The sequence below is a fragment of the Bos indicus genome, chromosome 5, assembly GCF_029378745.1.
Source record: "Bos indicus isolate NIAB-ARS_2022 breed Sahiwal x Tharparkar chromosome 5, NIAB-ARS_B.indTharparkar_mat_pri_1.0, whole genome shotgun sequence".
Lineage (NCBI taxonomy): Eukaryota > Metazoa > Chordata > Mammalia > Artiodactyla > Bovidae > Bos > Bos indicus.
Window position 1 is genome coordinate 39,980,662 of NC_091764.1, and position 17,830 is coordinate 39,998,491.

The 17,830-nt window shown below is 35.7% G+C and overlaps 1 protein-coding gene across 4 annotated transcripts in view; it reads right to left on the minus strand.

Moving 5' to 3' along the window:
• The window catches only part of CNTN1 (contactin 1), a 404,757-nt gene that overhangs the window by 123,155 nt on the left and 263,772 nt on the right, over window positions 1-17,830 (minus strand). For all 4 annotated transcript variants that reach the window (XM_070789265.1, XM_019960785.2, XM_070789264.1 and 1 more), the window contains one exon: window positions 3,804-3,924. In XM_070789265.1, coding sequence (XP_070645366.1) covers window positions 3,804-3,924 — 121 coding nt within the window. The remainder of the gene's footprint in view (window positions 1-3,803; window positions 3,925-17,830) is intronic.

Below are 17,830 nucleotides of genomic sequence, written 5' to 3' on the forward strand. Positions count from 1 at the left end.
GAGTGAATGAACTGAACTGAAGCAATTCTTTTTATCTGTGCTGTGCTGTGCTTGGTCGCTCAGTTGTGTCTGACTCTTTGCAACCCATGGACTGTAACCCACCAGGCTATAGTTTTTTTAACATTCTGTTATAGTGCAGGAACTCAGTTTCCATTGTTTTATGTTATTTTTCTTAGAACTAAAAGGCTTTAGAAGTAAAAACTTATATTTTCACATAATAACTGCTATACATTTTTTTTTTTTATCAACTGAAAATTTTATTAAACCCCCATCTTCAGAGTTTCTTTTTTTTTTTTTTAATTTTTTATTCCTTTATTTGCTATAAAAATGCTATACATTTTTATACTGGTTTTTACTTTTATAAAAAATACACACTATGATGATTATTAATTACTTAGTGTGAGTGGTCAAGATTATTAATATTCTTCGACTATATCTGCAAAACTTATTCTTCCCTCAGCATTCCAGGAGTTTACTGCAATTTTGATGGCTCATCTATTTTTTTTTCTTTTTTTTTTTAATTTTTTATTCCTTTATTTGCTATAAAATGCTATACATTTTTATACTGGTTTTTACTTTTATAAAAAATACACACTATGATGATTATTAATTACTTAGTGTGAGTGGTCAAGATTATTAATATTCTTCAACTATATCTGCAAAACTTATTCTTCCCTCAGCATTCCAGGAGTTTACTGCAATTTTGATGGCTCATCTATAAAGAATACGCCTGTCAGTTCAGGAGACAGGGGTTTGATCTCCGGGTTAGAAAGATGCCTTGGAGAAGGAAATGGCAACCCACTCTAGTAGTTTTGTCTGGGAAATCCCATGGACAGAGGGACCTGGTGGGCTACCATCCATGGGGCTGCAAAGAGTATGGCACGACTTAGTGACTAAACAACAACAACATCTAAGTTATATGAAGACACTGATGTACATATATTATAATATAACCCCTATTGTGATAGGGCTTCCAGGGTGGTGCTAGTGGTAAAGAACTTGCCGGCCAATTTCAAGAGACGTAAGAGACATAAGTTCGATCCCTGGGTCAGGAAGAATCCCTGGAGGAGAGCCCAGCAACCCATTCCAGTATTCTTGCCTGGAGAATCCCATGGACAGGGTGCAGTCTGCAGTGCAGTGGCAGGCTGCAGTCCATAGGGTCACAAAGAGTTGGACACAGGGGAAGTGACTTAGCACACTTATTGCAATGCTAATAATAATCATTTAACATGCAAACAAAGTCAATTAAATGCAAACATAGGCTATCCTTGGAAGCAGCTTAGCAGCAAGTTGTCTGACTAGTAAAAACAGTGAATAATTCCTCTCCCAGATAACTCTCAGACAGATGTCCAAGAAAATAAAATGGAAATATTGAAACTATAGGAACTTTATTGAATTTAACATTTTGTAGCCTTGGAGTTTAATTAATTTTCAATGAGGGTTGTGTGTAATAAATACCTAGGTTTATTTGGATAAAGAAATTTCAGCTAGACTTCTAATACTCTAAAGAAGAATATACTTAACTGGAATAAGTGTTTTCAATATTTGCTCAGTGAGACTACCTTTGCTCTAGAGGAAAATGCAGGACATATATGAGATTGACTGAAATTATATTTTTGATCTGGATTTAGTATGGGTAATATTAAAAACCATGTGTATCATCTCAGTTACTAATAATTTATCTGATTATGCAAAAACTGATGAAAAGTACAATCAGATCAGATCAGTCGCTCAGTCGTGTCCAACTCTTTGCGACCCCATGAATCGCAGCACACTAGGCCTCCCTGTTCATCACCAACTCCCGGAGTTCACTGAGACTCAGGTCCATCGAGTCAGTGATGCCATCCAGCCATCTCATCCTCTGTCGTCCCCTTCTCCTCTTGCCCCCAATCCCTCCCAGCATCAGAGTCTTTTCCAATGAGTCAACTCTTCCATGAGGTGGCCAAAGTACTGGAGTTTCAGCTTTAGCATCATTCCTTCCAAAGAAATCCCAGGGCTGATCTCCTTCAGAATGGACTGGTTGGATCATGGTCAATAAATATTTTAGTACGTAAAGTGTGAAAAAATAAAAATGTTAACATGCTATTGAGACAGAGGGAAAAAGAGAACTATGAAGTTATGAAATAGAATTCTGCATCTCACTAAATATTATTAATAATAAAAACACATATGTGAATTTCACAACTTAGTAGAGGAGATAACTCATATGCACAAATTGCTATAAACCTCATTCAACAAAATAGTTATTGTTACCGAGTTTAGAAAAGAGGGTTAATATTTAGGACATCAAAAAATGACTTATGAGTTTTGTACTTTTGAGCTAATCTTTGAAGGATGGAGGGCTTCCCTTGTGGCTCAGCTGGTAAAGAATCTGCCTGCAATGTGGGAGACCTGGGTTCAATCCCTGGGTTGGGAAGATCCCCTGGAGAAGGGAAAGGCTACTCACTCCAGTATTCTGTTCTGGAGAATTTCATGGACTGTATAGTCCATGGGGTCGCAAAGAGTCAGACTAGACTGAGCAACTTTCACCTCACCTTAAAGGATGGATAAGACTTGGGCAACAAGCAATGAAAACAGGATGTGGAAGGAATGTTGTGAACCAAGCAACAGAGGTAAAAATCTTAGGATATTTCTGTGGACTAGTTGGTCAGCAGAAATGGTGAGAGATTAAAGCTAAACAGGCCTAGGTCACCACACAGTATGGAACTTCTCAGGTGCTTAGCTAAAAGGAATGGTCTTCATTCTTTAGACAGTGTGAAGAGCAAATGAATGATTTTAAGTAAAGTGAGGCAGGTTTTGAGCTGGCCTCACAGCTATACAGCAGAGATCAGTAGCAAAGTGGTGGGATTTTCAATAAGCATATATCCAAGTACATTCTCAATCATTTATAAGAACAAAAGCACAGGTTTGAAAATCAGCAACAAATAGAAACATGATACCTGTAAAATCATTTTTTATTCTAAGATGATAGTGGCAAATGTTAACAATTGAGGTTATATATTATACAGAGTGAAGTAAGTCTGAAGAAAAACACCAATATAGTATACTAATGCATATATATGGAATTTAGAAAGATGATAATGATGACCCTATATGAGAGACAGCAAAAGAGTCACAGATGTAAAGAACAGTCTTTTGGACTCTGTGGGAGAAGGAGAGGGTGGGATGATTTGAGAGGGTAGTATTGAAACATGTATGTTATCATATGTGAAACAGCCCAGGTTCAATGCATGAGACAGGGTGCTCAGGGATGGTGCACTGGCATGACCCTGAGGGATGGGATGGGGAGGGAGGTGGGAAGAGGGTTCAGGAGGGGGGACACATTTACACCCATGGCTGATTCATGTCAATGTATGGCAAAACCCACTACAATACTGTAAAGTAATTAGCCTCCAATTAAAATAAATAAATTAATTAAAAAAAACAATTAAGGTTATAAATAAACGTCATCAGTATATTTTTTTTTCGATAAAAGATTAAAAAAAGAAACATGCTGTTCAAACACGAGAAGTATTAGCAGAAACTGAGAACTTCTGGTAAGTACTAGGTTTAAAAGCACAAACGTTTAGTAGGAGGTATGTGGTATAAGTTTCTAGAAGATATGTAGTTAGTAAAACAAACAAAATCAGTTTTGTTTACTACTTGTCTGGCATAAATCAATCTTAGGCATGGGTGAAGAGCTGTTCTCAAAGATCGAGACTCTAAATATATAAGAATTCGTACCAGAGTTACCAGAAAATTATACATATTTATGCAAGTCAAATAGCTTTGGTTTTATGATTCTAAAATGTCGAAACTCTTACCTCGCACAACAAGGTCAGCAGAGGCTGAAGAATTGTCTACAATTGTCTGAGCTGTGCACGTGTACCTCCCAGCGTGTTTCAACTGGGCATTTCGGATGAGCAGCTCCCCATTGGAATCCAGCTGTCGGCAAAAACAGCAGTCATTCAAATCAGTAACTTTTTCACCAATTAAGTGGTATTTAGCATATGAGAGGTACATTTTCCCCTAACAAAATGCAACCATTTTCATTAAAAGGCATCTCTTTTGGATGTACTGACAGTGTGTTCTTATGTTACTTAAACTTCTGGTCTTCAGTATCTGAAGCGAAAAATAGAGTGAATTACTTAAGGTCCATTTTAGCTCTAATGTCTTTAGCATCCCATTATTCTTATAATCAGAGGTCCTTTTGAGAAAACCCACAGGATGAAACTTGATATTGATGTTGAATATCAATGAGGATACATACATGCTCTTTGGCTACGAAGAATTATTAATTTCAAGATGTGTCACCGTTCATTTTACAATGATAATGAACGTGTGTAGAAAATGTTAAAATGGACAATTCTACTAACATGTTCCATTTGGGACAAAATATAAGCTCCATGTGGGGAAGGATTTTTGTCTCGTTCACTGCTCTATGCCCAGTGCTTAGAATAGTGTTTAACATATATTTTTTGAGAAAGGCTTAAAGGAATTTTGCTTGTGAATGACAAGGTACCATTTCAATGCAATTTCTAAAAATAGCTAATATTTATCAAAAGTCTCCTCTGTACAGCTTTTCTCATTCCATTCTCTTCTGTGGACAGTTCTATGAGATGAGTCCTAATTTGTACATTTTATTAAAGACAAAAGTTAGACAGAGCATCCAAGTAATTTAACTATAATTACTTTGTTTGTTTGGTTAGGAGGAGCATAACATAGTCCATACTCATTATCTCCAAATATCCTCTTAAAAGACAAATACAGAAAATTCAATTTTTAAACAGACATTTGGTTTTCTAGCGAATCAAAAATATTGATTTACTATTGCGATCATAGATATCCAGATAGATAAAAGGATGAAAAACTAATGGTTAAGTCAGTTTTTCATGAAGGCATTGCTTCTTTTATATGACATACTTGCAAATTTTAAATTCTGATTATTTAATGACTGTATGTAAAATGAATGCTCTGCTTCACCATTGGTTCTGCCAGTGGGCCCTTTACATATTAAATTTCCTGCTGGTCTTAGAAAGTATTTGGGTTGCAATCCTTGCTTGATTAATAAGATTAATTAAGAATTTAGTTATAATCAGAACAGATTGATTGAATTGATTGTAACAGAATACTGCTAACTTCATATAAATATCTGGTCAGTGGCCACAAACCTTATTCCTTGCTCTTAGCCAGTTTCAGTAAAAACACAGCTACAGATAATACAATTTCATGTTAGTTGTAGATCTTCCTGCCCCTTGAGGTCTAAATTGGGTAAAAATTCAGATTTCAAGATCTCTGTGCAGTCCTAAGGTAGGGGATTTCTTTCCCTCTGTTCTCTTGTCCATTTATTTTTTTTTTGCCATATTAAGGAGCCTCGGACCAACCCTTTCTCTATTTTGCCTTGAAACCTACTAACACAATGCTTCCCCTAGTAAAGTAGGTTTACAGGAGAGTTGAAGTTCAAGGAATTGGTTGTATCCCACAAAGTAGAGCAATTATCATCCAATACATATTTCTATTCTTAAAAGTCCTATAGGTCATACTTTAATTGAGGATTTCTCAGTGACCTTTACTTCTCCCAGTTCCCTGCCATCTTGTTGGCGTTTGTTCCCAGTCCCATATCTTACCTCTGACTGCTCTTTCTTGTTTCCTCTAGAAACAATCAACTATTCTTCTTTCTTTATGTTGAGCTACTTAATTCCTGTATGATTGCTTGCATCCTGACCATACCTAATTATCAAAACCCGACTTTCTGTTTTTAGCTTTTGCCATTTATTTACCTTACTCCTCGATCCATTTCAAGCTGGTTCCTGCTTCTTAAACTCATTTTGCATGATTTCTGATAGCATGTGACCTTCTGTCCCCCAAAACTCAACTTTTCTTGTCATCTGTGACAGCACATTTTCCAGAAATTTTGAGAAAACTCTCAACCCTTTCTCTTCTTCAGTTTCAATTCCATCATATGAATTATTGGATTTATCCCTTTCTCTTCATCACCATTCCTCTGCCTTTGTCCAAGCTACCAATATCTGTCACTGAACTGCTGCTGCTGCTGCTGCTGCTAAATCACTTCAGTCGTGTCCAACTCTGTGTGACCCCATAGACAGAAGCCCGCCAACCTCCCCCATACTTGGGATTCTCCAGGCAAGAACACTGGAGTGGGTCACTGAACTACTATATCCTATTTGGTCATGACCTCCACCCAGTTCCTATTTATTCTCTTCTCCATTTGGCACCCACAGTGACCTTTTAAAAATGCAAATATGATCAAAGCATCCCTTTCTATAAAAACAAACAAAAACCTTTAAAAATATTCCCCTTCTTGGAATAAAAGCTGTAAGTGGTATGATGGTCAACCTGGATCCATTCTCTAAATTCTGTCCAATATTCCAGCTCACCAAGTGCCACCATTTCACTTACACTCTGCTTTCCAGAACATTCCCTTTTTAAGGCTTAATGTATCTTGTTATCTCTTATCCCTTGTTCTCCAAAGTGTTTCCTCTCCTGGATTTGGTCCCCTTATATCCTACCCTCTCCCCACCTTCACCGAAATAACATTTACTGTCCCTGACCAGATTCAGTTCAAGTCATTTCCCTAAGGCAGTCTTTCTACTTTCTGTTGTTATGTTTTGCCATAGCACAATTTACTTAATGTGAAATTATATATCTCATTTCAGTAAAATATTTATACAATTATATGATTAAAGTTGGTTTCCCTGAAGGAAAAACCTTCCCTATTTTATTCAGCTTTGTATCCCTGTGTTACTCACATACAGCTGTATGTGCTGTATCTCTAGGGCCAGCACAGCAGTGCCAGGAACATAAGACCAAAAGTACATCATCTGAATGGACAAGTCGACATGCTTATTAAGACTCCTGACATCAGATCTTGAGATAATATGTACTTACTTTTTAGCTACAAGCAGAATTAGAATAGGAAATTCATATAGTCTATCACAATTGCAGCATTTTGTAAGCACATGATGAGACTTATTTTGGTGTCAGGCTGAAACACATTCTTGCTACTTCCTTTCCCACTTCCTGTACCCCAGTAACTTACACTTTACTATGTGTTCTCTTTTCTGCAGACCTTTGTTTACATATTGTTTCCATTGCCTGGATTCTCTCATTTCCCACTTCTATCACTTGGTTAGCTTCTAGTTGTTAGCTGCTCCTTTCTCCTCTGGAATCCAAAGTCCCAGTTATGGAGTTGTCCCTTGTATATTTTCATTGTAACTATTCCTTTCTACTCTAATTGTTTAGCTTTTAATTTCTTCTACTAGATTGTAATTCTTTGAGAAAGAATTTAGGACTTATTTATTATTATATACAAATTACATATTGTGATATCTGACATACAAGAGGAATTCAGCCAATAAATATGGAATAAATGAATTAAAAGAGTTATTATCTACAATGTTTTTAATAAATTCTTTTAGTAATTTCTTGTGATTTTTCAGGTAAGATAATGATCATATTATCAGATAAAATACCTGAATTAAGAACAACTGTTGCTGTCATATTCATGAGATCAACTGTCAATTAATATTATATTTCAAATTATTTGAAAACTAATTTCATGAGTAAATATAAACATTTTAGGAATAATATGTAAATTTATAGAGGAAAGAATGCAGTTGACATATAAGAAAATGGACACCTCTAAGTTTTACAACCACCTGTATCTGTGGTAGGGGCTTCCCTGGTGGCACAGTGATAAAGAATTTGCCTATATTGTAGGAGACATGGGTTCAATTCCTGAGTTTGGAAGATCCCCTGGAGAAGGAAATGGCAACCCATTCCATTATTCTTGCCTGGAAAATCTGGTGGACAGAGGAGCCTTGCAGGCTTTAGTACATGGGGTCTAAAGAGTCAGACTCAACTTAACAATTAGACAACAACGATAATATCTGTTGTAAAGAATTAAGCCTACCAAAAAAAAAAAAAAACAGCCTTTACAGAGGCCAAATTTGTAATGCAAATCACAAATTTACAAAGAGAGGTTTGCCTTTCCCTCAGCTTCTGGAAGGTAATCTTTAGTATCTTTCTCTGCCTGGTTATCTTGGGTCATACTAAACAATTCTAATCATGCGATTTAGGGTGGCCATTAGCTGCAACTGTGTAGTTTTAGAGTAGGGGCTGGCCATGCCCAAAAGATGAATATTGTGACTTCTAGTAGCAGCTTTGCTGCTGCTGCTGCTGCTGCTGCTGCTAAGTCGCTTCAGTCCTGTCTGACTCTGTGCAACCCTATAGATGGCAGCCCACCAGGCTCCCCTGTCCCTGGGAGTCTCCAGGCAAGATCACTGGAGTGGGTTGCCATTTCCTTCTCCAATGCATGAAAGTGAAAAGTGAAAGTGAAGTCGCTCAGTGGTGTCCGACTCTTAGCAACCCCACGGACTGCAGCCTACCAGGCTCCTCTGTCCATGGGATTTTTCCAGGCAAGAACACTGGAATGGGTTGCCATTTCCTTCTCCAAGTAGCAGCTTTGAGTCATGTAGTAATCATCAACCTAGAGATTGAGATTAACTATTATATTTGGGCAATCAATCAATGCCGATATGATTAAGCCCCAACTAAATCTCTGGACATCAAAACTCAAGAAAGACTCCCTGGTTGGCAATACTCTGTGCATACTGCCACACACCAAAGTGATACAGTAACATCTTGACTCCAAGGGGAGAGAACAAGGGAAGCTCTGTGTTTGGTACATCTTCTGGACTCCACCCCATGCACTTCTTCCCTTGGCTGATTTTAATCTGCATGTTATTCCACGGGGTAGCAAAGAGTCGGACACAACTTAGTGACTAAACAGTAGCAGCAGCATTCAGGTAATAAATTATCATCATAAGCATAATAGCTTTCAGGGACTTCTAGAAAATCAAAGCTGAGGGTGGTTTTGGCAACTCTTGGAACTTGTAGCTGGTTTCAGAACTGAAGATTGTCTTGGGAACTTGCCTAACTTTGTAGTTGGCCAATTCCTCATAACCAACTCCTCATATTCCTACTAAGTAGAATTCATCTAAGAGAGGAAGTAAATAAATATTATTTTATTATTTATAATTCTTTTTAGAAATATTTGAAGTAAATACAGAGTAAAATTGTGTATATAGGGAAGGTAATAATAGAAGAGTTTTTCTTGAGCCATCATAGAGGCTAACTGGCACATATTTTTCAAGAAAATTCTAGTGAGAAAAAATAATGTAAAGTAACTATAGTAAAATAAAAATAATCAATCACTATATATTTATAAAACAGACTAATGTACTTTTACATCCTTAATAGACTGAATTTTGACACTAAATATTCAGTAATGAAAAGATATTAAATAAAACAGTTTAACACTATTATGACACAAGATAATAGCTATATTTTAGAAAGAATAATGTTTGCATGAAGTGAAAAGCACTTAGCTCTATTATATGCTTTTATTATGTGAACTCACTACTTTGGTTGCTTCATGCATCTAATGAAAGATAATCCTGTTGTTAAACTCTGGCTATTTCAATGAGCTATGTGATTAGATTGGAATTAAAAATAAAACACTTCAGAAATTAATTTTTTTTTTAAATTCAACCTTATAATAAAAAAATGAGGGCAAAAATAATTTTAAAAAATTGTGGAACCATAACTACTCTTTGTAAAATACTTGAATGCTATATACCTAATAATCTTCTTTTAATGAAATTGCTATAATTTCCTCCCCAAATCTCAGTTTGAAGCATATTGCTTCTTTATATTCACTTACTTAATTCTGAGAGGAATAATGTGGTCATTTTTTTTATACTTTTCACATGCAATGAAAAACACAAACTATTTTATGTCTTAACATATCATATTAAAGTTATACTTACTGAATCTTCAGAATTAACTCCTTAAAAACTTTTAATTAAACTATTCTAAAAGTTTAATGCTAAACTCACTTTAAATGTCAGCCCTGTTTTAAACATTAGGACTTGGGTAGCTAATGATACAGAGAAGGCAATGGCACCCCACTCCAGTACTCTTGCTTGGAAAATCCCATGGACAGAGCGGCCTGGTAGGCTGCAGTCCATGGGGTTGCGAAGAGTCGGACACAATCCAGTGACTTCACTTTCACTTTTCACTTTCATGCATTGGAGAAGGAAATGGCAACCCACTCCAGTGTTCTTGCCTGGAGAATCCCAGGGACAGGGGAGCCTGGTGGGCTGCCGTCTATGAGGTCGCACAGAGTCAGAGAGGACTGAAGCGACTTAGCAGCAGCAGCAGCAGCAGCTAATGATAGGTTTACTCACATAAAACAATAATAAGGTACTTTAACATTTATTCTCATTTGGTCTATTTTTGGTGAAGGTGTGGTGTTGAAACACCTCAAAAGGAAAGCAAAGAAAAAATATACTATATCACTTCCAGTCGAGTTGTGTATGTACAAAAGCTTTGCTGAAGCTTTTATAAATGATGCTAGCGCTTTCCATACCTCAGGAGAAGTTGAGGTTCTCAGTGGTTGACAGAACGCTTACGAAGCAAGTAAAGATCATGGATCTCAGCACATTCTAGCCGCAAATTAGATACGAATGCTCTCTATATTTTCACTACAAACCGCTGCTTGGCTGAATTACAAAATGCTTCCCTTCATATGAGGAGGGTTGAATCACATACTGGAAATTGTGATAGCACAGCTCAGGGATGTTCCAAAGTGTATATGTGGTTTACCACTGAGAAATTTCCCAAATTTAAGTCAAAAGACTTTCAAAATATAGATGCCCATTCCTTCCTTCCCCTTCTCCCGTGAACTAACTTTGAAAAATCATTCCTGTAGTATAAATGAATCTGAATTACTAAGTTGTATTAACAAATTCAATTAACCATAATGAACAAAGAAATATGCTAAATGGTATGTATATACAAGGTCTGAATAAAGCTTAGAACTCATAATGTCTCTATAGAAATATCTATTTTGTTACATTGAAGTTCAGAATGAAGAGACAAATATAGAAGGTTGGACAAAAGCAGAGCCTTTAAAGAGAATATTTTAGAAACCTATAAGGAAAATTAATAAATATGTATAAAACATGCTATATCTATGAAAAATATTTTTCTTTTTTACTTTTGGCTTGCTAGGTTAAAAAAAGGATAACTGCAGCAAATTCATCAGATGCAACTGCAAACTTTAACATCACCATCATCAACACAACAACAAATATTTAGTAAGGGTTTTATAGGTGCCAGAGGCTAATACAAATACTTTGCATGTGAAAATTCATTTACAAACACCACCCTAGGAGAGAGGTGCTATTCTTAACTTTATTTTAGAGATGAGGACACAACACTACTCTTACTACAACCACTACTACTGCTACCACTGTTGCTGTGAATAGGATACTACTTCTGCTGCCACTAACACCACTATTAGGAATGCTAGCACAACTTCTACTATTGCTACTGCCATTGCTATTGCTACTGTGAACTATTAATATTTGATCTAACTTATTTATTAAAGGCTCTTTAGATGCTTGGCTTAGTGGTAAAGAATCTGCCTGCCAATGCAGGAGATGCAGGAAACTAGGGTTCATTCCCCAGGCCAGGAAGTTCCCCTGGAGGAGGAAATGACAACCCACTCCACTATCCTTGCCTGGAGACTCCCATGGACAGAGGAGCCCGGTGGTCTACAGTCCATAGGGTCACAAAGAGACATGACTGAGCACACACACACACTACGCTAGATGCTTGGCAATGGGCTTGCTACTTTAAATATATTTTCTTATTTTTTGTATAATGTTCAGGGAGATATAGTTAATCTTTCTATTTTATGGATAAGGGATTTGAGATTTTAATTTAAGCTACTTGTAGAAGGCTTCCCAGGCGGCTCAGTGGTAAAGAATCTGCCTGCTGAGCAGAAGACCCAGGTTCATTCCCTGGGTTGGGAAGATCCCCTGGAGAAGGAAATGGCAACCTATTCTGGTATTCTTGCCTGGGAAATCCCATGTACAGAGAATGTAGCCCTGGTGGGCTACAGTCTATGGAGTCACAAAAGATTTGGACACAACTTAATGACCAGACAACAACAAAGAAGGCTCAGTAATTAACCTATTTTCACCAAGTTAGGCTGCTGCCGAAGCAGTACTTCATGGATCAAACATTTGAATTTAGGTTCACAGTTTAGTAGGTAAAAGTGGATATTTTCTCACAACAGGAAAAATACAACATGTTATTATTTTCTTTTTTATTTAAATTTTAACCTAAACACTAAAGCATAAGAAAATAGAGTAGTACCATGGCCACCCATATACTAACCAATTAGATTCAACAATTACAAATTTCTTGCCATATTTGCTTTTATCTATGTATCAAGTTATGTGTCTGTCTAGTGTTGAACCCTTAAAAAATAAATTACGATACTATAATTCATTTCTTAAAACATTAAATTGAATCTCCAAAAAAGTAAGGCTATTATCTTAATCACAAAATCATTTTCACACATGGCATAATTAACCTATTCAAGTTAGTGTTATTTTAAGTAATGTATCAGCTCTAAATTTGCTTGAATGTTAAAAAAAAAACAACTTGAAAATATAGGGCTTACAAAAAATTTATGATTGTGATAACAAATAGACACACTTAAATATATTAGGGAAATCATGTAGGACAACTACTAAGATGTTGCCCAGTACTTATAGGATCAATGGAACATTGACTATCCCTAAATTTGGCTATTCTGATGGCTAAAGTGTTCAATTTTGATCAATTGGATCATTTAAAATTAAAATTCACAAGGAAGGAAATGTCTACTAAGCATTTTAAATGACGGCCAAAACCTTGAAAGCCTTAGGTTTAGCACCCCTATTTCAGAGTTGAAAGAAAACCTGGAACATTGCTTAATTTGTATGGTTTTTGAATTGATTTCCACTAGCCTCAGAGTTCCAAAACCTTCATGGATTGCTTGGTAGAAAGAAGGGATCAGAACAAGATGTGTTTTGGGATAGGAAGATGTGAGAGACCCTACAGTTAGGTCTTTGGGTTCCTACAACTGTGAAATCCTCACAGATTCTCAGAAATTGTGCATACAATTTCTTCAGTCAGAGTAATTTTAACTTCACCGTGAATATTTATTTGAGTTCTAATTTAAATTTAACTTTTCTTTGGGATAAGAATTCTACTGCTAAAAGCCTTCTGTTGCTGTTTTTCAAAATTTCTGCTGTGGCCCAACTTCCTCATATGACAGATGAGAAGCCTGAGGCTCAGAGTGACTGCTTTGCTGAAGGTCATATAATTTGTCAAGGGCAAAACCACAACAGAATTCTAGACCTTTAGATAATGTTCTGTTTTTAAAAACTGGATTTTAAAAAAAGTTCTATTTTGGGGCAATATGATAGCTAATGACAAAATAGTATATTTCTAGTGTGATATAATAAATAAAACATCAAAATCAACAACATGAAATTATAAAATAAAATTCCTAAGACACCAAAAATTTATGCTTATTTTCCCTTTTATTTTATATATGTATTTCTATATACACACTATATTTTGCAAGCATAAAGAACAAGAATAATTACTCCAATGATTGTTAAGTATGCAAGGAGTTTTACGTAAAACAAATTGGACTTTAATTTTGAATGAATTTTTGGAAATTTTTCCAAGCCAATGCATTTCTGAAGAATAAAGACTTGCAGCCATATATGCTTAGTTCTATTTATTACTTTGCCAACAAAGGTCCGTCTAGTCAAAGCTATGGTTTTTCCAGTAGTTATGTATGGATATGAGAAAGCTGAGGGCTGAAGAATTGATGCTTTTGAACTGTGGTGTTAGAGAAGACTCTTGAGGGTCCTCTGGACTGCAAGGAAATCAAACCAGTCAATCCTAAAGGAAATCAGTCCTGATTATTCATTGGAAGGACTGATGCTGAAGCTGAAGCTCCAATACTTTGGCCACCTGATGTGAAGAAATGACTCATTAGAAAAGTCCCTGATACTGGGAAAGATTGAAGGCAGGAGGAGAAGGGGACAACAGAGGATGAGATGGTTGGATGGCATCATCAACTCAATGGACATGAGATGAAGTTCTGGGAGTTGGTGATGGACAGGGAAGCCAGGCGTGCTGCAGTCCTAGGGGTTACAAAGAGTTGGACACGACTGAGCAAATGAACTGAACTGAGCATGATCTTCAACAAATGGTTCCTAAAGACTAGACTGTGGAACTGTCTGTTAGAGAATAACTGTAGTTGGCATGATCTCTACCCTGGAAGCATGATGATACAGAAAAAGCCAGCCTAAGTATAGATACATCTAGTGAGCATAGGAACCTACCTCCCTCCATGTTTACTGGGGGAAAATGGAAAACATGGTATAAGTAGGCTTTTTAGTGTAGTGAAAGGGAGTTTGAGAAAATTCATACAGGATGAGGTATGATAGAGTTCTCTTTTCCAATTAATTAATGTTAGTAGAGAAACAATTTGGGCAGAGGTAACTGACATTTTGAGTTGTTTGTAGGTCATAGAACCAAGTCAGGGGAATTTTTACATATTTCTTTCTGCCACCATTCATCAGAATTTCAGAGTCTTCAATTCACAAAATACATTCAGTCTATTTTGAAAAATGATTCATGTATCTTTATATATCTTATCATTACTTTGTCTTCAGCACTGTCATCTGTTCAAAATAATATAACTTCTCCTTGTTTCCAACATACCATGCTTAAGACTTTTCAGTCCTTTTATGGTCTTTTTTTTAATCTCCCTTGAGAACAGCATTTCTCAACTTTGACCCATGGACAGTCTGGTGGAGATAATTTTCTGTTGTGGATTGTCCTCATCATTCTGGGACGTTTAGCCACACCTGTGCTAGACACCAATAATACACCACCTCCTCTCAGCTGTGACAACCAAAAATGCCTGCAAATATGACTAAATTTCCCTGGGAATAAAAATTGTTCCTGGTTTAGAACCATCATTTTAGAGCTCACATCATCTCATTGTGCCTGCTCGGTCTTCTGCTCTATTTCTTCAGGTCTAATTTGATTTATTTGCCTGGATTGTGGCCTAATGCTCTTTTTCCACAGATATCTGTTGCCTCATTACTCTGGACAATGATTACCTTCTTGCTTGACAATGACAGAGAACCAATGAAATTAAAAGAAAAATAATGACTTCCTTTTTATTATTGTTACTTTCTTTTCACACACACAGAAGCAAAATATCGGTTCAAATTCATAATACTTTCTAGTATGAGATATATGTGTTTCAAATTTAAACACATTTTTCAGTAGAATTAATATTTTCTTTTAGCCTTAGGGTAAAAAAAATCTGTCTTTTTTGAATGTTGTCTATGCAGTCAGAACAAATGCATTGCTGCATACCTGCAAACACACATATAACCTATCTTGCTAAAGGAGATCATTAAGAACTGCCTGAAACTCTGTAGACTTGACTTACTATGTACAAAATTTTGCTAAAAGTGTAGGGAGAATAAAGTAATTTGGATAATTTTGAGTGAACATAAAAATTTCTTTAAGACTTCCCTGTTATTACAGTGGATAAGAATCTGCCTGCCAATGCAGGGGACATGTGTTTGATCCTGGTCTGGGAAGATTCCATTATGCCATGGGGCAAATAAACAGTTACTAAGCACATGCTCTAGAGCCCCCAAGCCACAGCTACTGAAGTCCCTATGCCTAAGTCCTGTGATTCACAACTAGAGAAGCCACTGCAATGAGAAGTGCATGCATCACAATGAAGAGTAGCCCCACCACCCCACCACCTGAACTAGAGGAGGCCTACACAGGTCAAAGACCCAGCACAACCAAAAGTGAATGAAATTTTTACGAGTTCATTAAACAAGATATAGAATAAGTTAGGAGTAGAACTGCTGTTCAACTGCTGTCTAATAGTGTTGCAAATAATGGGAGGGAGATTATTTAAATAGATATAGACATGAGTACCAGCCAGTGGATTGGAAACTGAAGTGGGGAGGACCACAGGGTCTGCAATCAAACCATCTTGGTTTCAAATCCTCTACCACCAGCAAGTTATATGACTTTGGATAAGCTACTTAACCTTTCAAATGCTGTTTCCTCATCTTGGAAATTGAGACAATCACAGTAATATATGCTCCATAGAGAACTACTATGAAGATCGACTGAGAAATACAAGACAAACATTAGGCCCAATGCTTGCCAAACTCAATAAAATGTTGACTATTTATCACCCCTCCATTGTCCTCAGCAAGGAAATACCTAGAATCTTTTGTTTCAGACTAGGTATTCAGTACAGCAAGCAGTGCAAAATATAAATCACGAAAAATGAGATCTGTAACCAGACAAAACTATCTGGCAAAATCTTCTGGAATTTTCAATGAAGAATGATTGCTCTATTATAAAAGTATTAGTAATAAACCACCATTTGCCAGATCTTGTGCCAGGCACTTTATAGGCATTCTCTCATAGGATTCTCACAAAAATACTATGAAGTAACACATGTTGCAAACCCAATGAAGCAACTAGTGATGTAGGTGAATTACTAATAAAATTTTACCAAGGGGGAAATATGAAACTTAGAGAGGCTTAATCACTGACTCAGAGTCACAGAATAAGAAATGAAAAAAATTGAGCCCAGAGCTCCAGTTGTGGCAAAGTCTCTGAACAATTTATATGATATTTATGAATTCAAAACAGGTATGTAAAATCTTCTACCTGAATTATACTTTTAACTTTTATTTTTAATTAGAGAAAGAGCTGTTATTTCAGTGGCAATACCAGAATTAGAAAGTTAAAGAAACTTAAACTTAGATAGTAGCTCTGACAGGGCGAATTGACGAATAGTTGACAGAAAATGACTCAAAGTAGCTGTCAAAAGTTCTTGAAAAAAAAATCTGCATATCAGGTATCACCATGGGAGAGCCAAAAATGATATGTTATAAATACATATTTCTTGGTAAAGTGTCTCAGGTCTTTTCTAGAGCAAACGGGGTTAAAAATTAAATTAGTAAGTAAAATGATGCTGCTTTTTTATTTACTCTAAGGGAGAAGTAGCTACAGGATTGGAAAATCAAAATAGAAATCATTTTATATTTGGACTTGAAAAATTTATGTATTTGCCATATAATTTTAACAGAATAAAAGAATGCCAGATAAATTAATTATAAGCGTATTGTATCAAAGTTCCAAAGTTATGACATTTATAATTCATATATATGTATAAATATAAGAATACTTAACATCAATGCATAAATTCAAGTTCAAATGAAACATTTACTGACCCTGATTACATAACCATATAATACTCAGTGAATATTTATTTGAATAGTGACAGGATAAATAACGTGACAGGTAAATTATATAGTTAACCTTTAAGTCTTTTTCTATAATCAGTATTGTTTACTTACAGCTTTAAAATTAATAGCTCCATTTTAAAATTAACTAATTCAAAAGAGTTTTACATAAAGCAAGATTATAAATGTAATAGAAATGTTATTTATGTATTTAAATTTTATAGGTCACTATAAATTCTTAAAGGAAATGCACATTTTCAAAAATATAGTTACTTTCCCCCTGATAATTATATGAATATAATTGGAAGAAGTATAAAGAAAGAAATTAAATCATACATCTTAGATATAAGGAAATATACTTGTTTAGTTTCATAAAACTTCAAGTTCCAGAGTCCATGTTGTGAAATTTGAAACCTTATGTAAGGTTGCCACATAGTGGCAAGATCAAGGATAGCAAGCTAAAATCAACAATGCTTGATTATTGAATATAATATATTATTGAAATCAAACTAGAAAATACAAACAGATTCTTAAATTAAAAGTCTAAATTTTAATGTCTATATTCTTCATGAATTAGAGTTTGTTATTAATTTTTAACAATTTAAATGATT